At 41.2% G+C, this 27,033-nt stretch overlaps 1 protein-coding gene across 2 annotated transcripts in view; it reads left to right on the forward strand.

The window, feature by feature from the left end:
* Nucleotides 1-8,437: 8,437 nt before the first annotated feature.
* Nucleotides 8,438-27,033, forward strand: part of KLHL2 (kelch like family member 2) — a 58,177-nt gene continuing 39,581 nt past the window's right edge. For both annotated transcript variants that reach the window (XM_042871810.1, XM_042871811.1), the window contains exons 1-4: nt 8,438-8,535; nt 11,547-11,672; nt 16,458-16,564; nt 21,073-21,194. In XM_042871810.1, the coding sequence (XP_042727744.1) occupies nt 8,513-8,535; nt 11,547-11,672; nt 16,458-16,564; nt 21,073-21,194 (378 nt within the window). In that variant the 5' untranslated portion in view covers nt 8,438-8,512. The remainder of the gene's footprint in view (nt 8,536-11,546; nt 11,673-16,457; nt 16,565-21,072; nt 21,195-27,033) is intronic.

The raw sequence follows: 27,033 nt of genomic DNA on the forward strand, positions 1-27,033 counted from the left end.
CCCGGGCCCCGCCCCGCCCGCTAGTGGGGGCGGGGCTACGGCAGCGCGGTTGCGTTGAGGCGCGCGGTGTTCGATAAGGTGCTGTGCCGTGCGGAGGGGTCAGCCTGGCTGGCACGGTCTGCGCAGCAATGTGGCTGATGAACATCTAGACTAAGGATATTTCAATAAAACGCTCCCTTCTGCTTAACGGATCTGTTGTGCAGAAACCAGAACCGCTTGTGTGCAGTGCACTGCACTCAGTCGCACAGCCAAGGAGCTAAGTGCTGGCTAATCATAATGGCTAGAAAGTTTTTCGACTATAAATACATTTAGATCGATTTTTAGAACGATTTATAGCAGTTTTTAAAAATCAAAATACTGTTAAACTTTGTTTGAGGAATCATAGAATTGCTTAGGTTGGAAAAGACCTTAAAGATCATCGAGTCCAACCACAACCCGACCATGCTGCCCTAACTCTAACAGCCCTCTGCTGAATCATGTCCCTGAGCACCACATCCAAATGGTTCTTAAACACATCCAGGGATGGTGATTCAACCACCTCCCTGGGGAGCCTATTCCAGTGCTTAACAACCCCTTCTGTAAAGAAATGTTTCCTCATATCCAACCTACACCTCCTCTGACACAATTTGAGGCCATTTCCCCTCATCCTGCCACCTGTCACCAGTGAGAAGAAACCAACCCCGCTCTCACTGTAAGCACCTTTCAGGTATTGGAAGAGAGCAATAATGTCTCCCCTCAGCCTCCTCTTCCCCAGACTGAACAGCCCCAGTTCCTTCACTCTCTCCTCACAGGCCATATTCTCCAAGCCATTCACCAGCCCTGTTGCCCTTCTCTGGACCTGCTCCAGCACCTCCGTGTCCTTTCTGTACTGAGGTGCCCAAAACTGAACACAGCACTCGAGGTGAGGCCTCACCAGTGCCGAGTACAGGGCAGGATGACTTCCCTGGTCCTGCTCACCACAACATTCCTGATGCAAGCCAGGATGCCATTGGCCTTCTCGGCCACCTGGTCACACTGCTGGCTCATATTCAGCCCACTGTCCATCAGCACACCAAGGTCCCTTTCCATCAGGCAGCTTTGCAGCCACTCCTCCCCAAGCCTGTAGGATTGCCTGGGGTTGTTGTGACCAAAATGCAGGACCTGACACTTGGCCCTATTGAAACTCATTTGGTTTACCTTGGCCCATCGATCCAGTCTATCCAGGTCCCTTTGTAGTGCCTTTCTCCCCTCAGACAGATCAACGCTGCCTCCCAACTCCCACCCAAACTTACTATGGGTGCACTCAATCCCAAACATTTTTTTTTTTTTAATGAAAGTCACACATCATCTTGTGTTGCTTTGATTTACAACCAAATAAAATGGTCAACTGCGTATCTATCTCCCTACATTTTGCTTTCACAAATGTCTTTGTCCCTTTTGTTTTCAGTGGGTTTGCATTCTGAACTTGGCCAGGATGACATCTGATGTGAAACAACGTGGGGGAAAGAGGATCACAGAATCACAGAAATCACAGAAACACCAAGGTTGGAAAAGACCTATGAAATCATCCAGTCCAACCATCCACCTATCACCACTAGTTCTCACTAAAAGATATCAAGAGAGATATCAATCTAAAACATCAAGCAATTTAGAACAGTTGTTCAAACACTTATGAATCAAGAAACCTTAAATCAAGGATTTGATTCACCACTTGGAATTATCATGTAGTGGACTGGGGGTTAAAGGTTAATGCTCCAGTTCCATGGATTGTGGATAGTTTGGGTACCTGGTTCTCAGAAGAGAAGAGCATACAGTTTTAATTACTGGATTCAGAGCAATTTTTGTTGTGAGAGGTTTTAAGGATGTAAGTAAGGTTTTGATGATGTAAGATGACGTAAGCTTTTTAGGATTCTCTAACACTCAGTTCCAGTTCCATCTTCTGACGAATGTCACAGATGTTGTTGTTTTAGTGCACCCGACTTGAAAATCTTTCCATTGCCTAACATACATTGAGTTAGGCCCATTCTTGTATTACAGCTAAGGTAAAAAGATACAGTATGGCCCAACAATTCTGTGCTATGATGTCTTTATTTGCAGATTGCCTTTATGGAAAACTAGCATAGATTAGAAACCCGGGATTAAATCCTACGCTTAGGCATAACCTCTTCCATGTCAGTAATAATTACAATATTTGGGCACTAACTTTCACAAAGAGGCCTAATACCTACTTTTGTTCCTCTCAATTTTATTTTAAATTTGGCATGAATGGAAACAGCCTTTTCACATCAAGATAAAAGGTGTAATTATTGTTGCTGTTTCTCATTTGTACTGCAGGTACAATTAGTACTTACACTACATTCAGCTCTGTGTAAAAACAGTCTGCTCTGAGAACATGGGCTTCTGACACATCCCACAAGGAATAAGAATGCAAATGAGAAGTGAAAAGGTAAATATAACAGTAAAGACGCTTGTATTTGCATGAATTGGTTTTAACAGTCCTGACTGACAGTCATACTACAGTAAATGAAGTGTATTTTCTAGATTACAGACACTTCATGGGTACTTATTTATTTCAGGCTCCTGTAAGCACTTAAAATCCTGTGGAGATTCCAAAAAAAAAAAAAGTTCACTGTTGAATACATATGAAAAAGGAATCTTTCTCTCCATATTTAGCTTCTGATTTTCATACAATGCAAACTGTACGTTTCCTGTAGGCTTTCTGAGGGACTGTTTACATGTGGTATAAATCATCCAGTCAAACTCCACCACTTGCTATGAAGCTTTAGCTTCCTAAATAAAATACCTGTTACAATTTCTGTAGCCTTTAAATGCAAGCTATTGAAGAGAAGAGCATCGCACTGGCTTTAATAAAAACTCTTTCAGTCCTTCTCAAATTAATATACAAATTTAAAAGCTGAAGGCTTGCTGTGGCCATAGGATAATCCTATTTTATTAGTACAAACTGCTTAGGTTTATAAAGGAGTGCAGATATAAGACTGATGAAAATGGGTAGATAAAAGTTATTACCTCTATGGAAAGACAATTTGGACTGCTTAATGCAGATGGACATAATGTAACAGTGACTGAAAGAGTTGTGAAGAAAAGAATGAGCACTCTTGCTTTCTTTATTCTACCAAATTTCCAGTTGTATTCAAGAGCAAATAATTAGAGGTTCCATAACAGATGAAACTCTTAATTTCACACGTATTTTTAGAAATTTACAACAGAAGTATAAATTAAACTTTAGAAATGAATAGCTCAGTGTATCATTTACCTTGAGTTAAAGATGAATTTGTTCTAAATATTTTGAGGCTTAAGCAACCACCTACTTAGGAGGGCAAAAAGTGTACACTATGTAAAGAAATTTTTAACTATGAATTTTGTAACTTTCTTCTGATATTACAAAATCACATCTTTTTTCATATTGTATTATAGAGGTATGACAGTAGGACAAGCATATACCTAAACCATATGTGAGAAGGGAAATGCAGAACTATTTCTGAAAATATTGGGGTTTAGATAGCATGGCAGGGTGATTTTCCTGGAAAAAGAGGAATATCAGAGATAATTTGCCTCAAGAAAACACTGGGTAAAATTAAAATAGAGAATGACATTCCAAGGAAAAAAATAGGTTTTGTTTTCCACAAATATATTTCTATTGTCCGAATATTTTCTTCAAAGATCATCAAATCAACTTGACAGGAACTAGCTTGCATAAACTATGCATAAACCATGCATAAAAGACAGGTTGGATGGGGCTTTGGGCAGCCTGGTCTGGTATTAGATGTGGAGGTTGGCAGCCCTGCCTGTGGCAGCAAGGTTGCAGATTGATGATCCTTGATGTCCCTTCCATCTCAAGCCATTCTATGATTCTATGATTCTATGAACTCAGTTTCTCCCACAACTGCTAGAAATGCTTTTCGCTTTCTATTAACAACCTGTGGAAAACACATTAAGATCATCTTTTAATATTTTAATGTCTTTGATTTCATTGCCTCCTTACACAAGGAAAGAGATTGTACAGTGTGTGAACTGTATCCCACTTGCTTTTTCTCAGTCTACATTTGGATGTCCCTCAAGTAGGTCCTCAAGTACTGGCCCTCCAGGCTTATTTATGTGTGTGCGAAACAACCACAGTTCAAATTGATTCTTTCAGCGTATTCTGTCACTTTTCACAGTTTAAACTGTTCCCAATTGCTGCTCTTAGGTAAGCTCCCTGTATGCATGCCTATATTCAAATGTGTGAGCTGAACTTTTCTTTTGCTATAAGCCAATCGTAGGAACCACGAACTACTGAAGCATGGAACTGGCTCCCCAGGGGTCACAGCAATGAGCTGCTGGAGCAAAAGAAGCATTTAGACAGTGCTCTCAGACATCAGGTTTGAATTCTGCGTGCAGCCAGGGATGGGACATGGTGGCCTCTTCCAATTCAGGATAGTGTATGCCTTTATGCTGCTATGAAATTAGTAGAATTTCTCTGAACAGTTGTACATTCAGTAAGCACTAGATGGCAGTATAATAATTGGTTGAATGTAATTTCTTTCATTAGCTGCAGGTGTTTTCTTCTCAAAAAGCTGTGTGATAGTTGATTGAATTGGTTTGAGTTACTTTACAACATTGCTGCAGGAGTATATTGGCTGTGATGGACTTACATTGGCTAAATAAAATACCTTACAGCTATTATCTACGTAGAAAACGATTTTGCTTCATTCTACAGGTAAATAACATAAAATTGACATGTTAGGCTGTGGGCAAGTATGAACAAACATAACAGTAATATATACACTTGGTTTCTTTTAAGCAAAATGATGTGGAAAAAAAAATTGCTGAGATGATTTCTAGAACAAGAGGGCTGCCTTAAGAGTATGCTTATCCACATGATGTATCATTTGCTAAGAACAAGACGTTGAGAAGCCTTTTGTGTGTGCATGTAGACTGTACACAAAAACTGTACAGAACTTACTTCAGTAAGGTGTAACTCTGTGTTGATGGGTGGAGCGTTGCCTGATTTAAGTATGGGTTTCTGCTGAGTGGAGTGGTTCAGTCTCCCTTTTGAAATCCCTGCTGTGATTTCCTATCACTACCTTTGCACTGAGTCTAACAGCTACAAGTTGAATTTTTGATGGGTTTTCTGCTGTTTCAGTGGACAGAACATACTGAGCACAGAGCCACGACTGCCTTATCCGGTGCAGAGGATGCATCTCAAGCCTGCAAGTATGAGATTGAAAGCCTGGGCCACCTCTTTCACAGACACCTCTGATATACATACGTGAAATCCAAACCTTTGCAGCACTGGGCCTCAGACTGCCTCATACTGATCTGTACTTTGGGCCTGGGTACTTTGCAGTACTTACATGAATCAAAGCCACAACCTACTTTTGCTTCCTTGTAATGCTTTCTTGCACCAGGACTTCCTCACATCCATGACACTAAAGCAAATGTGTAATTTACCAAGAACGCTCTACTGTTCAGCACTGATCACCAGTACCTAACTTATCCATTGCTCAGAAGTCAGAAGATTCTTACCATTGGCTCTCTTTTCCAAAACCAGGATTGAAGTATTTAAAGCCTGTATAGACTATGTGCTATATCAAGTCTTTTAGGGAATGATGTCATGTCCAAACCCTGAAAACCCAGTTCCTAACTACTCATTTTTATTGTTATTATTACAAGCCACATGAACTCTAAGGATAAATATTAGCAATCACTTATTTTCATTAAGGAACTTCTTCATAGTGAGGATGACGGAGCACTGGAGCAGGCTGCCCAGGGAGGTCATGGATTCTGTTTCTCTGGAGATTTTCAAGAACTGCCTGGACACCTACCTGTGCAGCCTGCTGTAGGGAGCCTGCTTTGCAGAGGGGCTGGACTCAACGACCTCTAGAGGTCCCTTCCAACCCCTACAATTCTGTGATACTTGGTGCAATTACTTGAGTGGAAGAATGATGCTAGAAAATATTTAAATAATCTTATTCATGTCTCGTCATATTTAACTAACTTCAGTCACAGTACAATTTATTTGTGATAGCAGCTGTTTTGCTATTCCTCATTTCACATTTCCGACCTGTTAAGAGACTTATTCTTGCGTGACCACAGCAGCATGGTGAGTGATCCCTTAAAAACGCTCATATGCAGCTGCATTCATTTTTACTAGGATTGCTTTTCATGTGTAGGTCTCCAACTTGTGGAACAAGCTTGCTAGAATGCAGAGCTTTGCTGGCATAACTTCCTTTTTAGTGGATATACTTTGCTGAGGTGTAGCTTCTGTATTAGCAAAGCACTTTTAGTGTCAGTATATCTGAAGAACTATGCAATTGTTGATAAGCATTGTCAGCATACTTTTTGAATGTTAAAACAAGTGGGAAGGGTCCAAATGTTACAAGAGCAGAATGAACCACAAGACTGAATTTTCCCAGTAAATGCAGTGAGTTGAATTGCTGCTGTATAAACAGCTTCTTCATCTCTGTGAAGAAACACAGCCTATTTCCTTTCAAAGCTGCCTGTATACCCCCATATTTAAATGTTGTTTGTTTCTTTTTCTCTGAGTTCTTTTCTGAGCAGAAGCAGCATTGGATCAAATAGAATCCCATAAAATTCCAAATGCTATTCAAATGCCTTTTCTCATGGCTAGATGTGTAAGCCAAAACCAGGCAATTTGGATACAATCATTTTTGTTACAGCTGTATACGATTCCTTTCAAGTTCACTGAAGTGCAAAGACATTACTGCAGGAAAAAAAAAAAGATTCCTGTTCTATTTGTGTTTGTTTCTGATGTTCTGCATCAAAAGTTACTTCTGCTAGCATCAGACATTTGGCTTAAAAAGCCAAAATAACACTGGAACAAAATGACAGAAGTCAGAGTTTTAAAAGGCTTAATGTTCATTTAGGAATGAACATTATTAAGGAGCTCTGCCATGATAATAGGGTGCAGGACCTGCAGCTCTCTGTGTGCCAACAGGACCTATACGGAGGTAGCGTGCAAAAGCATTCCCTCATCAGCTTCCACACAAGTTTACAATGACTTCATGATCAACATCTTGGATCCCTCAACACAGTGCAGTCTGTTACTAGTAAGATTCACTTCCCGGATAGTTAAGAGTTAGGGGGCTTGCCTTATGAGTTTACCCTGGGATACAGAAATGTGAACGTGTGATGTGACTATGACCAGAACTACCAAGCTCCCATGGGCACAACTGATGGGCTCATGTAGGAGCATGCACTCCTACAGCTGGTCCCTTTGGATTTGGCTGCCATGTAAGTGGGTTTCGTTGTTTCTTTCAGATCTTTAACAAGCAGCTCGTCTTCTCCAACACAATCCAATGGCAGATCTGCTTCTCTGTTGAGACAAATTCAAGAGATGCAAAGCCCAGGCTTCATAAAAACAGTACCAACAGCAGCGATGATTTCATTTAGAAAACCCCCCTGTGGAAATACATTTAATTTTTTTTAAGTGTTCCCAAACCAACCATCAAATAGAAGACTTGAGAAGGAAACTAAAATTGCACTTACCAAGAAAGGAGCATTCCTAGAGATTGGCAAACGTTATATGATAAATTAAAATGCTTTTAGTTTAACATTTCATTATCTTTCATAAGAAACTAATCTAATCAGTGACTAGAACTAAAATTACAGCATTGTAGGGTTTGGAAGGGGCCTCCAGAGATTACAGAATCACAGAATGGCCAGGGTTGGAAGAGACCTCAAGGATCATGCAGCTCCAACCCCCTGCCACATGCAGGGCCACCAACCTCCCCATTTCATACCAGCCCAGGCTGCCCAGGGCCCCATCCAACCTGGCCTTGAACACCTCCAGGGATGGACAGGGCATCCACAGCCTCTCTGGGCAGCTGTTCCAGCACCTCACCACTCTCTCTGCAAAGAACTCCCCCCTCACATCCAACCTAAATCTTCCCTCCCTCAACTTCAAACCATTTCCCCTTGCCCTGCTATTATCTCCCCTTTCAAAGAGTTGATTCCCCTCCTGTTTGTAGGCTCCCTTTAGGTACTGAAGGCTGCAATGAGGTCACCCAGCAGCCTTCTTTTCTCCGGGCTGAACAAGCCCAGCTCCCTCAACCTGTCTTTGTCGGTGAGGTGCTCCAATCCCCTGATCATCTTCGTGGCTCTCCAACAGCTCTCTGTCATTCTTGTACTGGAGGCTCTAGACCGGAACACAAATGTGATGAAATAGATTGTTAAGAAAAACAAACAAGGCAGCAGTATCCAGACACACACACGCCGCCCTCCCTCACCCAGCCCATTCCTCAGCATCACATCCTCATCATCCTCAGCTGCCGACAGGTACCAAACCCTCCGCCGGACGGCTGCTCGCACGGCTCCACTACGGCTGCGCGCCGCTGCCCGGCCCTCCTGCGGGCGGGGCCCCGGAAGTGGGCAGCGCCGGCGGCTCCCGGCGGGCCGGAGGGCAGCGGGGCTCCGCCGGGCGGGCGCAGCCGGCACCCGGCAGCGGCTGGCATGGTGCTGGCGGCAGCGCGCGGTGCCCGTGTTACCCGGAGGAAGGCCGAGCGGAGCCGCCATGGAGATGCTGCTGCCGCCCGTGTGAGTGCGGCGGGAGGGCGGGCTGCGGGCTCGGAGTCGGGCCCGAGTGCCGGCTGGGGATGGGGGGACCGGCGGCGGAGCTCGGTTGAGCCACGCGGTGAGGGCTGCGGGCGGGCCTCGCGCTGCGTTCCTATAGGGGAATTAGTGTTGTTTCTTTTCTTTTTTCTTTTTTTATTTTTTCCTCCTGATTTCTCCTTATGCCGTTCGCTCTCCGTTTGAGTCAGCGGCTGTGCGGGAGAAAAAGAAGGGAACGAGGGGCCGCGCTGCATCCCGGCCGCCCTCCGATAGAGCGTGGGGCAGAGCGGCTCCGGGCTCCTGGGCAGCTCCGTTCTTCTGCGCTGCTCCGAGCGCACCTGTGTGTCACGTATCTGCAGCCTGTGTGTGCGGATGTGTCCGGCCGGCACCCGCTGCGCTCGTGGGGATGGAAGGAGGTGCCGCGTCCTCGTGTCACACTTAACTCGGCGGTTTCATTAGCGGAGGGCTCGGCCAGCCCGTTACTCGGCAGCGCGTTGAACTGCTGTCTCTGATTCGAGGTTTTTTTGGGTGCTCATCACTGCTTATATCACAGAAATAAGGGCTATACCAGGTAGCGTGTTTTTTCCCTCTGCACGACAGCTCGTGTACGTGCTCTTTGCTTTGTGACTTGGCTCCTTTTGGCCACGAGCTGCATCATCCTCACGACTGAGCAAGAACCTTGGCATTGCTGTGCCAAGGTACAGTGCAGTAAGGGGTGACTGGTTCCAGTTTCGTGGAGGGACCTTACTTTGTTGGCCATTCTTTGTGGAGACTGTATTTATACAGACTGGGGGAAGATCTCGAGAGCAGCCCTGTGGAGGAGGACTTGGGGGTTCTGGTGGACGAAGAGCTGGACATGAGCCAGCAGTGTATGCTTGCAGCCCGGAAGACTCCATCAGAAGAGGGGTGGCCAGAAGGGAGAGGGAAGTGATTCGCTCTTGGCTCTTGTGAGGCCCCATCTGCAGCACTGCATTCAGGCCTGGGGCCCCCAGCACAGGAAGGGCATGGAGCTCTTTGAATGCATTCCGAGGAAGACCACTAAGATGATCAGAGAGTAGAGCACCTCTCCTGTGAGGAAAGGTTGAGGGAACTGGGCTTGTTGAGCTTGGAGAAAACAAGAGTCCAGGGAGAACTCATTGTGGCCTTCCAGTGCTTGAAGAGAGTGGATAAACAGGAGGGTGAATGGCTGTTTATGAGGGTGGACAGTGATAGGACAAGGGGAATGCTTTTAAACTGAGACAGGAGAGATTTAGGTTAGATATTAGGAGGAAGTTTTTCACTCAGAGGGTGTTGAGGCACTGGAACAGGTTGCCCAAGGAGGCTGTGGATGCCCCATCCCTGGAGTCATTCAAGGCCAGGCTGGATGTGGCTCTGGGCAGCCTGGTCTGCTGGTTGGTGACCCTGCACATAGCAGGGGGTTGGAACTGGACGAGAATTGTGGTCCTTTTCAATCCAGGCCATTCTATGATTTTATGATTCTATACAGGAGAGATGTGCATGGACCTGTTGAATTGCGTTCAGACCAGGGCTACAGAAATGATCCCAGGGATGGAACACATCCCCTATGAGGACAGACAAAGAGCTGGGGCTGTTCGGGCTGGGGAAGAGAAGGCTATGAGGTGACCCAAGAGCAGCCTGTCAGCCTAAAGAGGAGGGCTGTAAGAAGGAAGGGGCAGAATCTGATGTGGTAGGACAAGGGGAAATGGTTTCAAACTAAGAGGGGAGATTTTAAGTTGAATATACAATGTTGTTTTTTTTTTTATGACAAGTGTAGTGAAGCACTGGAACAGATTGCCTGAAGGTGTAGTGGATGGAGACATTGAGGATTATGCTGGATGGAGCTGTGAGCAACCTAATCTAACTGTAGGTGTCCCTCATCGTTGCAGGGGAGTTGGGCTAGATGTCCTTTAAAGATTTCTTCCAAATCAAATGATTCTGTGATGAGGGGGAGTTGGAATTGTGGGTGACAATGTATATGCTATGTTTGATTCTTGCTCAAAGTAGGTAAGTCAGGTTTTTTATCTGAAATCAGACCCCTGATGCACCAGGGTTGGTTGCCCACCGCTACTGACTGTAGTGGCCAAATGTATTTTGCTTATTTTCAGTTTGGAATAAAGTTACGATAAGTAACTTTAGCTAAGTATTTTCTAAGTAGGTTCATGAGGTAACTTGCGTTGTGATTGTAAACACCAAACTCATTGACTTGGATTGAAAAATGTGTTTGCTGTTTGGACAGTTCAGCATAATTGTTTTCCTATGGAACTTAGTATCTAGAACTTAGCTATCTCTTATAGTAAGAGTTAAGTGTAGGTAGAGCTAGTGATTTAGCTGTTTGGTTTTTCCTCTTGCAATTTTGGTACTGTTCCTGGATGTAAGAAGAACTAAGAGGCTGGTCGCTTTTGCTTTTTGGTGCAATGAGTGGGTAAGCAAAACCATCCTGCTAGGGAAAGCCTGAAGAATTAAAGCAGTCATCATGCAGCCTTCCTGTCAGAGGATATGACCTGGAAGCTGTGTGAAACAGTAAGCGAGGTTCCAGTGGCCACACAGAGCTCAGCTCTGTTTTTGCAAGTGGTCAGAGACCAAATTGATGGAATGTGTTCTGCCAGTCTATACTGGTGGTAAACTAGAAGTTGCTGGACCGTTGCTTCTGTCCTTGTTTCAGAATGTATTGGAAGTATTTTAGGGCATTTGTTTGTGTTTCCTACAGTGGAGCTTATTGTTAGCCCTGAATGCTTCTCCAAACCTTACTAGTGTTAGTCACTAGCTTATTACTAGATAGACAATCTTACCTGCTTCCCTTTCTATCATACACTGTTGGTAAAAGGAAGAGCAAAATTGTCTGGAGTAAAGAATAAAATGAAGCGCGAGTCCCATTCAAGGACAAAGGTGGCAAAAACAGAGTGATAGTCTGAGAGAGTAGGAGTATTAACCTTTTCACTTTTTAAAAACTTTTTTTAAAACTTTTTTTTTTAATCTTTTTTTTTTCTTTTTTCCAGATGCACCAAGCTTTGCCATCAGAAGCCTCTGGATTTGAAAGATGATAACACTGAAATTCACTGTCCTGTTACAGTGAATCCGTGGCACATGAAGAAAGCTTTTAAAGTTATGAATGAGTTAAGAAGGTATTAATTCACTGTATACACCTGCCTGGAGTCTGTAAAACAGGTTTAGTTTCAATTACATTTATGAAGTTCTAAAAATGGAACATAAAATTCCTGAAGTGTGGCTGATGAGAAAGATTATATATACAGCGAAGCGACAGCTGAATAATAGTCAAGTGATGGTAGTTGTGATGGGTGCACTATGTTTCTGTTCTTCCTAAGTTAATTGCAGCTAGGTTTCTGAGCTTGAAAAATGCATGGAGGGTGTATATAATGAGACACTATGGATCCTGTCTTTTATGTTGATCCTGTGTAGATTAGAAGCGACTTTCTAATTGAGGCTGAAGCTCTTGGTATATCTGCTGTTGATTTTTTTGTAGAGGTCTGCAAGCTGGAAAAATGATACTTCAGTAAGCTGGAGACATATGTCCCAGTCTAACATCTAAAACCAACTGATGGTATTCTTTCTTTTCTTAGGTATCTTTTGCACACCCACTGGCAGCAATTTATGAACTCCCAAATCAAATATTGAAAGATGTTTAGGTAAAATTTTGTAAGACCTTGAGTGATACTACCATCAGTTTCAGCAAAACTGGAGGACTGGTGCTAATGCTGCTTTTAGCACCCATATTGATTTATTTTCTGTATATGAGGAGGTGAGATGGTGTTGAAATGTGTGACAGCTGATAATTAGATCTCACAACTGAGCTCTGGTAGTTAGGACTCTCAACTATCACTGACAATAATTCAGCTTTATAGCTAACAGCAACAATAGAGAAATTAAATAGAATGTTTCTGCAGCATAGGTGATACTGGAGTGTGTAAAAATCCTGTAGCCCATTGCTATTGAGATTAAAAGCTGGGAGAAGCATTACCTTATAAAAACAACAGCAATTGATACCGTGTAAAGGTGTGTTATACAGGAGTTTAGATGAAGACCAGTTTCCCAAAATGGATCTTAGAATATAGCAGTTTGAGCAGTGAGGAGCCTTGTGTTGCAAGTGAAACATACATGGTCTTCCAGCAGAATGCACTGTTGAAGACCAGGGATTATTTCCAGAATACACTTGGTTTCCATGGTTACTCAAACTGGGATTGCTGTAGAAGCAGTTTGAACAATTTTCTTACATTTATAAATAGTTGAAGTTTGAACAGAAACATTGCTGTGCAAACCTCCATTTTATTTCTTTATTTAATAAGGTTGTTACAGCAAAGTTTACTGTTTAAGGCAAGTACGCCTTTTAAAATGCTGATAAGATTAGAAACATGAATTTTTGCGATAATTTCAATTTGAGATAAGAAACAGCTACATTGCAGGTATGTTTCAGACTTCCTTACTCTCAACGAAGATCTGGCATTCATCAAGTAAAAATGCTGCATTTTGTTGACTGCTTAAAGTGGTTTCTATCTCAGATTTTATTATGAGTATAGCACAAGGCAGTGTTTGCCAGAGGAACGCTTTCCAGAAGGTGAAGTGAAGAAACTGTCTGCTGAAGTGTCTAAAATGTGTTATGTTTGGAATGCTCGTGTCCACGAAGTATTACATCTTTGGCTACCACCAGGTTGCCTGGTTCTGTTAGTTCCTGAGAGGGTTTTTGAACCTGCACGTTTTGACAGACTTGGGTAATATTGTCCTTGGTAATTTTTGTCATTTCATTACTCACCGTCACCTCAGCAGTGAGTCAGATCATTAGGATAGCTAATTAGTTCTTGACACAAAAATAATTTAACTGTAGTGCCTATCTTTGCTCTTAATTGTAACTTGCTTTTATCACAGTGGAATCTGACCTTAGCTATGTTTTTAAAAATTCCCATTCTTACAGACGAGGCTCTTTCAAAATGATACTTTGAAGATCTGGGTAACGACCTTCCTCTATATATAAGCCCACGTTAGTAAACAGTAGTGATTCATAAATCTGTACTTACTTTTTTTTCCGTCTCTTATTTTCTCCTTTCATCCATGAAGATGGCATACCACCATGGCTCTGTTTGTTCAGTCACTCTCTTCTAGAAGACTATTACAACATTGCTTCAGAAAGCAAACTTTTCTAAAGTTAGTTAGTGAGTGGAATGTGCTGTGCTGCTGTGGGAGCCACAGGGTGCTTGTGAGGAGTGTACTGTTAATTGGTAAGCTTGTTTCTTTGTCTAATACTTGACAAACTTGTCAGTTTATGTATGTCAGCAGAAGGCATAGTTGCCTAGTGTAGTTCCAGGCAAGAGATGTATTCGGTCTACACTAAGTTGCTGCGTCAATGTAGTGCTGTGTAGTTAATCAGCTGGAATTTGGTGTTGATGTAATTCTGTTGCTTCTGGCTTGGATAGCTTTGATATTTCTGTTCAGCTGAGAGTAAAACCTTTAGTTACTGTTGGCAGAAGTGTCTGAGAAAGCTGGGTAATTGGTGGTGGTAACTGGTAACTTTTTTAGTGTTGAGGTTGTGTCAGTTTTTGTATGATAAATTTAACGATTGCTCTGAAGCTTCTCCTAATTCTCTGCTTAATCTGGATGTGGTCTGGTCTGGATTACTTTATAGTGCATGGTTTTTTAAAATAATAGCCATATGGCACACTGTAGTAGAAATGCTAAGTCTGAACCAGTGATTGAGCACCTGGAGGGAAGGCAGGGCCAGCTCAGGTGCATGCAGTGCACTGAGTGACTGGAAGGTTGGAGCCAGGATCCACCCCTTCCCAGACTTCATTTAAGGGCTGGCAGTGAAGGCAAGGTTATCTTGCTGGAGATCCCTGCCTCCCTGAGGCCTTCCAAAGGTAAGCAGTTTTGTCCATTTGTTCATTTCTCTGTCTGTGAGTGCTGCGTTTGGGCTCATCCTCATTTGTTGCGGCCAAAGACTTTGCCACCCCACTATTATCACCGTGTTTTCCATCATCTTATAGGGTTACATGCACTAAAGAGATTTGGGTAGTTGCTATAGATTCTGAGCTGAAAGGGGAAAAAAAATCTAGCGCTGGGGTTGCAGTGTGACCACAGAGTTTAGTTGTGGCTGCCAAGGTTTATGGTGTGTGGCTTCCACAAGGCTTGCTTTCTTGAGGCTCTGGTGAAAGAAATTGCACGATTGCAGAGGCTGAGCAGTTAGAGTATTTTCTTGAGACCGAGGTGAATATCTGAGCAGTTTGGCTGACAGCTCCCATTCTCTGTAAGAGCAGAAATGCAACTGCTTACCTCAATCTTTGTTGCTGCTCTGTGTTGTAGTTTCAAATTATCAAAGAAACATGGAATGGTTTTGTTGGAAGGGACCCTTAAAGATCATCTAAATCAATCTCCATGGGCAGGGATGCCACCCACTAGATCGGGCTGCCCAGGGCCCCATCCAATCTGGGCTTCAATACCTCCAGGGATGGATGGGGCATCCATCGCTTCTCTGGGCAGCTGTGCCACCCTCTGAGTAAAGAATTTCCTCCTAATATCTAATCTAAATCTCCCTTCACAGTTTAAAGCTGTTACCCTCCTTGTTCCCCTTGTCCTATCTCTGTGCTGCCTGGTAATGAGTCACTCTCCAGCTTTCTTCTAGTCTTCCTTCAGCAAAGGCCACAATGAGGTTTCCCCAGAGCCTTCTCCTCTCCAGGCTGAACGAACTCAGCTTCCTCAACCTTTCTTTGTAGGTAGGGTGTTCTAGCCCTCTGATCATCTTTGTGACCCTATTCTGGGGTCTGTCAGAAGGCTTGCCTTCTAATTACCATATATATTCTGGAAAGGTGGTTTAAAAAAAAAAAACAAACAAACAGAAAAGCACAAAAAAACCATGTACTTCAAATATGCTGAGAATAAGGGCAACTGGATTGACACACAGCTCTAACTCTTTCCTTAAGCAATACATGCTGTTAAGGCATGCTGTCTCCCTCATCCCTTGTTATGTGTTACCCTGGCTCTGCATTATGTCATTTATATGCTACTTCTACACAGAGAGACTGCTAAAATAGGAAGGAAAGAAAAAGATGTCTATACTTTGGCTACATAGATGCTGGGAGAATGTAGGCTTTTGGTGTTTTGTATGTTTTCCTTTCCTTCTATTGTGCAAAATTAAATTATGAAGAGTATGCTTTGTGGTGGATTTAACCAGAAGCACTATATCTAATAGCTGTAAACTGTGTTGGAAACATTTGTGCCATGCGTGGCTCTAAAGAGATACTGTATTATTGCAGTAGAAGGGGGAGGAAATTGGTAAGGTTGATAATGCAGGTGGATGTAATGAAGATAAAAAATTGAGCAACACATAACTGTGGTAAATTGTAAACTAGCTTGAGTGGAAAAAACGATTGCTACTGTTTATATGATAGATGCTTGGAAAGCAGAAAATATAATTAGTGATTTTTCAACAATTAAGTAGGTATGAGTTTCCAGTGAAATTGAGATAAAAGCATCACAACTGCATTTTTGGATTCTGTATTATCTGTAAAGTCTTATTTCTTAACTCATTTTTTTTTAGTGTCTGTGTATATCCGAGTCTTTTATTTTTTATTTCACTGCAGGTATTTGAAGAAGCCCAGCCTTCCAGTGAGAAGGTTTTAAAATTGGGCTGATGTCAATTTCTGTTCTTCAGTGCAGGAAACTTAGCTGTGGAAGAAATCACAATTCAGTTGTTTGACTTTTGGGAAGTTGTGTATACCCAAGCACTCCCTGCATCCCTTCTGAGTAACATCCCTGCCATTTTGTAGCGCATTGAAAAACAGTGCTTTATCAACCTTGTAAGCCTGCCTGTTTTGAGGGCACGGAAGGAGAAATGATATGTTATTTTATACTGTTCTGCTGTGGTTCACATATGTGAAATGACTTTCTCTGACTTTTCTATCTAGTCAAAACTTGCTGTGTGATGTGACAATAGTGGCTGAAGACATGGAAATTGCAGCGCACAGAGTTGTGCTAGCCGCCTGCAGCCCCTACTTCCATGCCATGTTTACAGGTACCAAATGTTTCAGCATTTATTATGTTCTAATCCAATCCAACCGTGTAATTCACAACATGGTGTGACCTCTGCTTTTTAGGATCTCATTTAAATTTCTAGGTAAGACAGCGGGAGCTTTTAAAGATGAATTTGCTTGCAATCTGAGGACACGCTGGCAATTTAATCTGCTGGCATTGCAAATACTTTTTTGAAGTATTCATTATTTAAAGTAATTAACACGCGAAGTAAGCTGGGAGTAGTAGAGTGGTTACACTTCTGAAAGCTGCAGTAACGTACAAATTATGGTTAAAATAACTTTCATGTGAATTCTGAAGTAAGTTATGTCCTTTAACAACTACTGTTGCATTCTTCAGCCCCTGTATGTTCTAGGCTGTTAATAGATACGAAAGCTTTCTGAGGCTTTGGCAGCCTGTAGCTGCAGTGCATGTTTCAGTACTCTCAGGATAATTCTTTGTGACAGATGTGCTCTGCATCATTGCCACAACTTTTCAGAGCAGGCTTGATTCTGCCTCTGCTTGCTCTGTCCTGGCCAAGTTGCTCCAGGAATGCCACAAGGCTTGCAAGGCTTAGTCAGATTCATAGTGCCCTACAGCTGAATTGCTGTTCTGTGGGTTTAATTTCACGATGGTTATAAATGACACTGAAATGTGGAATTCGGTGTCCAAGTGAGAATGCTATTAAATGCATGTTAAAATTAATTTCTGAAGTTTTATCTGTTCCTTTTAAAATCTTGTGCTGCTTCGGTTCTTAATGTTGACTGCTTGAAATTAAGAGAATTCTCTGTAATGTTTTACTTGAGGCTCAAAAGTAGGAAGAAAAAATATATGGCTCTTGGCATGCCAGTCTGCAGTAAAAAGAAGTTTTAATAATTCTCATTGCATGCAGCTGGAAGAACGATATGATTTGACATACTGTTGTGTACTGGGAAGCAGATGATTAGCAAGCACTTCAATGAAACTAAAGAAGTCTGTAGTTCAGTATAGTCTTGATGTTATGCACGTATGCTATGATATAATCAAAGCTAAAAGAGGAGTCCCTACTAGCAGAAAAAAAAGCTTTAAAGAGTTTCCATTTAATAACAGTTCTTCAAGTAATTCAGATTTGCATCTGTGGTTGTTACAAACATTCCAGGTGACTGACACACATTCCTTCTTAACTTCTGTACTTTCTCTGAAGTGGAAAGTTAAAACAACTGTTTCTGTAGTTCATCACCTAAGTAACGAAGAAATCAGTTCTGTGTTAAAGGTCATTTTTTACTGGCTCTCACATCAAAAATACTCTTTACTCAGGGTGTGGTTCTGTATGATCCTTTCTGTGGCATACAAAAGCCTGGTTAAGGCACTTCTGCTTGCCACTGACTGCCCTTTCTATAGAGAAGTTTATTCTCCCTTAGGAGTGCAAATGCAATGGTTCTCTGAATGAAATCACTGAAACCACAATTTTTCCCTTCCTTTGCTCCCTCTTGAGAAGTTTTGCTTGTTTTATGTTTTCAAAGGTAGGTCTGCATTGAGCCCCTGTGATGTGGGAGCTGGGAACACTGATTTGAGGAAAGAGTGAGAACTTGTTAACCCATGCATCTATGGCACTGTTTGTGTAGTTGGTGAACCAAATTGATGGGAATTTAAGTAGAAATCAGATTTGGCTTCAAAATTTATTAGTAGATTTTATATTACTATTGTATGCTGTGCTTAGCAAAGATCAAGTGTGTTGTCAGTGTCTTTTAGCTATTTTCCACAGGCACAATCCCATAGTTCATGATAATTATCTCTGTGAATTCTGGAGTTGATCCTTCTCAGGGGGAATTGTATTCTAATGCAGTGATCTGCAAGTTCAAATAAGTTTGATAGTTTAAACAGCTGCAGGGTTACCCGCTCTTGACTAAAAACTAGAAGCTTCACTGTAAGCACGTGTTTGCAGGTTGCTTCCATCTTTTTCTGAGTCATTAGGTAATCACAGCAGTGCAGGACAAGGTTCAGCTTTAGCTGCAATCAAGATTTCTGACTCTTGTTTCTTTCCAGTTTGTGCTTGCAATGACAGAAGTAGTCTTATTAAATACCCGAAAAAGTTACTGTCTTTTAAAGTTACACAACTGAATAAGTTAGTAACAATGATCTTGTAAGTAAGACCAGAGGGAAATAAAGATTATATGTCTTGTACTGTGTTACAAGGAATATTTTTTTTTTTCCTGTGAATTTTTCAGAAATATTGGTTGTAATCCTAAATTAAATATGCTTAAATGGTTAGAGGAAAAGATTATAAAACATCAGTGAAGGAGCACTTCAGTGGCCCTATAGCCTTGACTTGAGACAAGGGTGGCCTGCATTTGTTTTCTGTTCTGCCACAGCAGTTATCCTTAGGCGATTACTTGCTTTATTCTCCTTTTGTAAAATTCTATTGAGAAACAAAACAAAACAAGAAGTGCAAAGCAAGCAAACGCACACGTTCCTTATGTTGCTGTATAATATTGGCTTTTTAGATGGCTTTTTGATAACTTCAGCTCCGTTTTTGCTCTGCTGTTCCTGTTCAGGAGCGTTGACCAGCCCACTATTTCCCTTTCTGTGTCATTGACAGCTCTGTGAGGATGTTGTGGTGCAGCTGCCCATGACATGAGTTCTTCAGAAGGTTGCATTCTAAACTAAGAATGCCCAGCAAGTGGGTCAGTGGTTATCTGTGTATGACCTGTTAGGCAAAACGACCTGCATCATGAGAGGGCTGATCCAGCATCATAGGAACACTGCATGGCCTTCTAGTGTGAAAGAATTTTTTTCCCCCTCTGTGGATGCTGAACTCTGTAATTAAATAGAGAAGATGCCTATCCATGGCTTTAGAAGCCTTGACACAAAATCTGAAAACAAAACTAATATGCTTGCAGAATATCAAACTCTGCTCGCCTACATACAGTTTTCCCTAAGGACCACCTCCACAGCAGCTTGCATAATAAGTGACTTGCTGCTTGCAAGCTCTGAAGATCAATAGGTTTAATCTGTGTCAAAAAAAGTAGCTTAAACTTCAAATAGAGGACTCTGCAAAGAATACACTGCAGTGATCCTTCACAGGTATACGTAAATGTTTCAGAAGAGCAGCAGAAAAGGAAGTTTGATGGGAACTGAATTTTGTTCTTTCATGTGGTTCCTCACCAGTGCTTTCCAGAACTCTAATGTTAAGTGCTGCCATTAAGCAGAAATGCATTTCTATAAGTGATCCTATATGCTTCCTATCAACTGAAGAGTTGATTTTAAAATGCATTCCTTAGTATTCAGCTTAAAAAAATAAAATAAAATGAAGGCGTGAATAACAGTAATAAAATTCTCAGTGATGAGCTGGATGCAGTATTTATTGTTGTTCCTGGAAGACCACAGGATAACAAACAACAAAAATGTGTGTACTTCAATAAGGAGATATCAGCAGTGTTAAACATCTACTGGTTCACTTCCGTGTCTTGTCTCCTTTTATTACTGTGTGGATTGAATTTCCTACCTCTCAATACCCTTTTCTCTGGATGCTTAGGGGAAGAAAAAGTATATCTGATATAGAAGAATAGCAGATGCATGTATCCAGAGAGCGTGATGTACTTTTCCAAGGTGAAAGTTTCATGTCTATACCCAGTGTACTTCACATTTCACACTACTGTGTGAAAAGGGTTACAGGTCTCAGACATCCAGACGTGTGGTTGGTCACTGTGGAGTAGTGTAGTCTTTTCTTCAAAATTTATCTTGAGACAATGATTTCAGATACAAACGTAATATTGCATTTTGAGAGCAAAGAGCAAATTTTTGAGTCCCTGTTCATTGCAGGGGAGTTGGACTGGATGACCTTTTAGAGTCCTTTCAGACCCGAAAGATCCTATGATTCTATCAGATATTAGGAAGTGGAAGCTGTTTTGCAGGACTTTTTATGAAGATCAGTTGTGGCATATGGCCAGCGTGTCAGCCTCCACAAAATGAGATCCAGCAAGTTTTTTCATGCTTACCTTTTTATCTTAGAGTTTTGACTGTTAGAACTGAAGCAGAAGTGAAATTGTCAAGGGAATAATAAGCAGGCAAGCAAAGAAATACGTGTATTAAGCCTTCTGTGGGGATAGATTTCCTTTTCTTTTTTAAAATTCAGTGACTCTAGACTGCATTAGGCTTGTTCCTTAGATTAAGAAGTTAAAAAAATCAAGAGTGTGTGATAGGTTGGTTTGCTAGCAGAACATTTTTGTATGCATTTGAATAGTCTTATTTAGGTATAATGGTGATGTTTTACTGATGCTGTAAATGGGTGAAAATGGATCGTCTGCAGTAAAAGCATTAACTCGTGTAGTGTTCACGTGATGGGAACAACAAAATCTTCCTTTCTCTTTGGAGGGAGGAAGGAAAGAAATTCAATTCTTATTTAAATGTCTTTATTACTACAACTGATCACACACAAAAATTTCTGCTGTCGTCAGGAGTCATTACTGTTAAACTGTTGAATTTGTCCTGTATCTCTACCTAATGTACTTAACAATCACAATGTATTTGTAGGTGAGATGAGTGAAAGCCGAGCAAAGAGAATTCGAATAAAGGAAGTTGATGGCTGGACCCTAAGGATACTTATTGATTATATTTACACTGCTGAAATTCAAGTTACAGAAGAAAATGTGCAGGTAAGACCAAGGATAACTTCTGCAGCAGAAGGGATGTAATCCACAGAGTCATCTAATTTGTCAGTATGGTTCAGCTCTGGCAAGGGAGATGTCATCTGCAAACTGCAAGTTTTTCAGACCCTGTGCTTACAAAGCAAGCAGTCATACCATGCAAATTCTGGGTCATGTTGCAAGACTGAAGTAAATGAAGTCTGTTGACTTTAACGTGCTTTGGAACCCAACCTTATGTAATACAGTAAAATAGATGATCTACTCAGCCTAAAAATTAATGCTGTCAGCCACCTCTGTACCACCCCCTTCGTGATACTTCAGTGCAATTTACATAAACAAGGAGATTTGCTCATGTCTTCCAGTTAGTGTTCTGTTTGTCAGATTTTTTTCTGTCCTTCAGAATAAATTATTTTCTCCTGCTCGGTCCCTGTATCTACTCGGTGGCCAGTCATGCAAGAATTTTTAGCTTGTTCTGCTTTTTAAATCAACTAATATCTAGCATGAAGGTTTTTGCCCATCCTACACAAGCAGAGCTGATCAGTTTTTCTAATCAGCTGTGCCAAAAGCTAAAGCCTCACTTAGAATAGAGCAAACATGAGCTTAGAAAAATAGGGTTTATGAGTACCTGGTTGGAATTTACTTTCACTGTCTTCTGAGATTCAGCATAGATTTTTGGTAAATTAAAAAGTAGTTGCATAACAGTTATGTTTAATTGTCTTTTCCTTCCAGCTTCTATGCCCTTGTTTCTGCTTTTGCTCTATGCTAGATTGCTAGCAGTTCTTTTGTTGCTCTTGCAGAACACAAATAATGTTTCTCTATTTGGCACTGAGAACTTTTGTTGCAATTGTGCATTCTGAACTCAACAGCTTTTAGTGGGCATTAGGTTGAGATTAAAAGCTTTCTTGTTAGCTACTGAGTCAGCTACAGATGGAGTCATAGGTATTTTTTGTGCTTGATTGAAGGCCTAGCAATGAGATTTCATACTATCAGTATGAAATATTCTACTACTAAGCTCGCTTTAAATCATGCCATAAGTCTTTTGATTCTGCAAGATTGAATTATTGTTATCTTCTAAAAGAGTTGTTTACTTTATGTCCCTTGATGGATGTATGTAGTGCAGCCTGTCTGGATTTATGCTGTATTTTGCCAATCTGGTGGTTGTACAAATCTGTTTCGCTGTAGCAGGCCTTGGGTGAAATCCAACGGTGTCAGATACTCCCTAGTTGATCTCTTCTGGCTTGGTCATGCTGGCTTTTCATCCTAGAAGCAGGATGGTGTGTCTTACTTACACACCTTAATGGCTGTAATCTGGTACTGCTGAAGCATGTCGGACTGGATTTAAGAGGCAGCCTGTTGCATCTTGGCTGTAGGTGTATTACCTGGGAGGGTGCATTTTAATCTGATGTTACCAATACTGGTTCTTATCTATTCATGGGATCAGAAGGGTGCTGTTCTATTTTTCCTTGTACAAGACTCCTTAAAGTTTCTTGTGCTCTCCAGGTTTAAACCTCCCAAATCTGGTACCGTTTTCATTTTCATAGCTCCTGATATCCTGACTACCTGAAGATGCATGTAATAATATTGTGCTTGGTAAAACAAATAATGTGGTGTGGTGATGAATATTGCAAGTTTATGGGTAGTTAAATATTGGGAAGACAGGGAAGACAGTCAAGACGTTGTTGGTGAATATACTTATTATAGGACTGGTAATTAATATAAAGGTTATTATTTTGCTGTCTTCATCTTTATTAGTGCTAGATAGTACTATTTATTTGCATTACAGGCGAACCAAGCACTACAGATAAAGCCTGACACACTGATGCAAGACTTTAAGTTTGAAAACTGAAGTGGAACAAGTATAAAAATCTGCAAACTCAAAATCCTAGTGTAGACTCTTCAGGCCTCACTTAAAGCTATGTCCTCTTGATAAACACGTTACGTGGTATAGCTCTCAATTTCCTATCTGTAACAGAAATAAATATGGCTAAAAAGTATTGTGAAATGTTGTAAAGGTTCAGAATTCATGGCTTCTCAATACAGATCCATGAAAACATAAGATGCCATGCCTCTAACTTTTTAATATTCAAGCTAATGCAGCTTAATTGAGCTTCAACTTGGAGATAGCTTCTTGAAGTTCTTATTCTGATATCCTTCATGGAATTTCAAGTGTGTTATTCTTTCGTTTCTCATCATACATAGTAAGAATTGGTATGAAATTCATTTCTAATATGTGATGCTCAAAAAAGGCAAGAATGCTTCACATTAAAGTAAGGCAGAATTGCTAAGCAGTCTTTGGTGCTAAAATAGCTGTGTTGTATATTCATGAAAACTAATTACAAATGATGCTCTGTGTAGGCAAGCTCACTAGCCGTCAACAGGCAAGTAACTGAGCTGCTTTCATTAATATCTTACTTGATATAGGCATGAACGGGAGTCTTCTCTATTAAAGTGCCTTCTGAAGTTCTAAGTGAGAAACATTCTTCTTTCCCACTGTTATTATTGCTTGTATGTTTCTCAGCAAGGGAGACCAAGAAAAGTCCAGTGCAATCAATAACTGAGGAGAAAAACACATTCAGTGCATCCAACTATCAAAACTGGAAGAGGCCCTCAGCACTGCTTGTTATCACTGCATTAGTTAAGCATAAAAGAGCATTTGTTCTTTTCAGCAGTTTGCAGTTCTGTGTCAGTAGGTTCTCCCCCACCCCTCCCAACAGTTGGACAGCTGGTGTATGAAAAAGATGCATACATGCTCATGATTTTTTCTCCCAGTATTTGTTTTTCATTTTAAGTAAGTTATTTTATCGTTCTTTCCTAATGGCACTCACTTTGCTTAATGCAGTAATGTCATTCCTGTCATTTTTACACATTGTGATGATTGTCTGTACTACTCTGTTTTTCCTTTTATGCTTTTTTCCTCCAGAAATCAGCTGTCAGACAATACTGTATCGCATTTTCACGTTTGAAGCAGGGATCATAGAAGTTAATGTCTTCAGAAGGCTAATCAATTTTCTCACACAGGAGTTTTTTTCAGCTGCATATAGATACTAACTACATGCAGTACTCAGTGTGGGAGAGTCAGTCACTATAAGAAGCTCATGCTTGAATAACTCTCCCACACTGTGTGTATTTTAGCATGTATTTAGTCAGCCTTACACCTAGGGCCTCTACTGAATACAAATACATCAGAGCAGGAGCACGAGAAGAAATTCCTGCATTCATAGTCTGTGGTTTTGGTATCAGCTTTAGAGGTCAGTCTGATATGAGGTGTGTACAGTGTGGTTGCGGTAAATGCAGTATAAAGTTCTGGACATCAGTTGGGTCCCTTTCTGGTTCTGTGCTACGACTGTGTGTTCCTATGGTTGTGATGATAAAACAGTTTCCTGAACTATATTATGAACCAGATCACTGAACTGAGCTAAAAAAAAATTCAGTGCTTTCCTTTACGTGCTTTTCTTAGGTATTATTTTTAACTTGTTTTCTTGCTGCCTGGGGAAAACCTTACACTCAGCTTCACTTTGGGCCTACCAGCAAACATATTGCCTTAGTTTAGAACAAGAAGCGAGCAGGAAAGATAGCAGAAGGAAAAATCACAAATCCTAGTAATATTCCAAAGCTCTTTCTTGGCATATTTTTCTCTTTGAAGAATTTTGCTACGTACAACCAACAAAAATCCCAAATCCTGGGTGTGATTTTTTTTTTTTTAAAGTACTATTTCTTGTACTCATTTTTTGAAATTAATTCAGTGACAATGTTTAAACAATAATAAATAAACATACGGTACAGATGTTTGCTTCCTTTATAACTCTTAACTACTCAGGCACAGATTGCCATCTGAAATATAGTGCGTGCTTCCACTTGGATTGTGTTCTAGGGCGTGATGATGAGAGTTGCCAGCATGCTAAAGGTGCTGTAAGGACAAGACTACTTCTGTCATGCGTAGTCTTTTCTGGGTACTAATTTAGAGGCAAAAATAAAATTCTGTGCGGCATGTAACGTTCCTTATTCATTCTTCTGTCGAACTCAGGATCAAAATGCTTGGAATAAATAGTTATATTTAGAAGTGGTCTGTTTGTGATGTATCACCTACGGTTTGGTGTGGGTTGGATGTATAAAATATCACTGTTTGAGGGCTAGCAGTTCCTTTTGAAACTGGTGCGTTACCAGAACGACCGAGTTGGTAACAAAATTGTGATGGTTTCAGATTCCTTCCTTTGGTACCATTTCCACTAAGGACAGATTCAACGGTTTATTGCATTTCAATTAATAATGTGGTTCAGGATCATAGAATCACAGAATGTCTTGAGTTGCAAGGGGTGTTAAAGCCGTAGGTTTCCATCTCCCCACAGTATGACACTCACTAGATTAGGCTGCCCAGTGCTATGTGCAACGTGGCCTTGAATGCCTCCAGGGATGGCATCCACAGCTTCTTTGGGCCATTTAGTGGTAATGGGATTACCATCTCAACAAATTACTGCTTATCAGTTGAACACTGGCAACTGTATGTGCTTTTTAGCTTGAAGAAAATATGAAGTAACTTGGTACGAGCCAGTCTATAAGACTCACATTAATTTGCGTGAGCACTTAATGATCAAATAACTATAGCTTGTGTTACAGAGCAGTACTGTCTTTCTGTACGAGCTTGGAGCCAGAATACTTTTGGGAATATTTTGATACTTAACCAAGTTTTATCTTCAAATGAGATATTTTGTTTATACAAATTGGTGATTAAACTACCAGTCTTCATGTATCTTAGCAGCAGTATGGTGTATGAAGAGCATAAGACACATGCTGCATGTTTCTTGAAACTAAATTGGTTTTAAATACCAAACTCTGAATGTTTTTTGAGAATTTCTGAAGCCTGCCATTAAATTATACACTTTGAATGCTACAGAGCATCTCTTAAGTTCTTTACAGAGGGAGTGGTGAGGTGCTGGAACAGCTGCCCAGAGAGGCTGTGGGTGCCCCCATGCATCCCTGGAGGTATTCAAGGCCAGGTTGGATGGGGCCCTGGGCAGCCTGGGCTGGTATTAAATGTGGAAGTTGGTGGCCCTGCATGTGGCAGGGGGGTTGAGATTGACGATCCTTGAGTTCCCTTTCAACCCTGGCCATTCTGTGATTCTGTTTTTCTTATTGGATGAAAAGATATCCATTACCTTTCAAAAGGTTGTATTTGGTTTTCGTTATGAACGGATACATTTTCCAGTCTAGATGGGGTAAACTCCTTTTTTGAACTCAAGACTGCTTGTCCTATACAAACTTGTAATTGCGTATCACAAGAGGAGGTGTGAATTCTGTGTTCTGGAAATATGCCTTCTGCTGTGTAAGGGGGAAAGGGAGATCAAAGGAATATTTGTTCAACTGAACTGAATGCTGTGAAGGTTTCACTGAATCTTACTGTAAGCAAGGTTCTAATTTAAATCTATTGTATATGTATATAATTGCTTTGAGTAAAAGGAAGGCTGAAAGTTCTTCCACAGGATCTGGGCTTTTCTCCACTAGAGAACCAATTATAGATATGCCTGGAAAAGAGGTGCTACGCTTGATGTAGGAACCTGAGAACTACAGGGAGGGAATGAGTTTGATCTTGATGCATTTGCAGATGTGCTTCTCTAGCCACCTCTTCTTTGAGGAGCTTTTGATTATCAGGGAAAGGGAAACAGCTGAAATAAAAGCACTGCATTGGAAAAAGTAGAGCTAGGTAGGCTGAGTGTAGGCCCTATTTCACTATTACATCCCTATTTCTCATTACCAATACACCATGACCAAGAGATAATCAGCACGGGCTCAACACCTACCCTGTTATGCACTCTGCTGAAATGCAGTGCCTCTGGAGATAAAATTATCTTGA

This window comes from Lagopus leucura, unplaced genomic scaffold (assembly GCF_019238085.1).
Source record: "Lagopus leucura isolate 7727_CA_CO unplaced genomic scaffold, USGS_WTPT01 Super-Scaffold_100004, whole genome shotgun sequence".
In the NCBI taxonomy this organism is placed as follows: domain Eukaryota; kingdom Metazoa; phylum Chordata; class Aves; order Galliformes; family Phasianidae; genus Lagopus; species Lagopus leucura.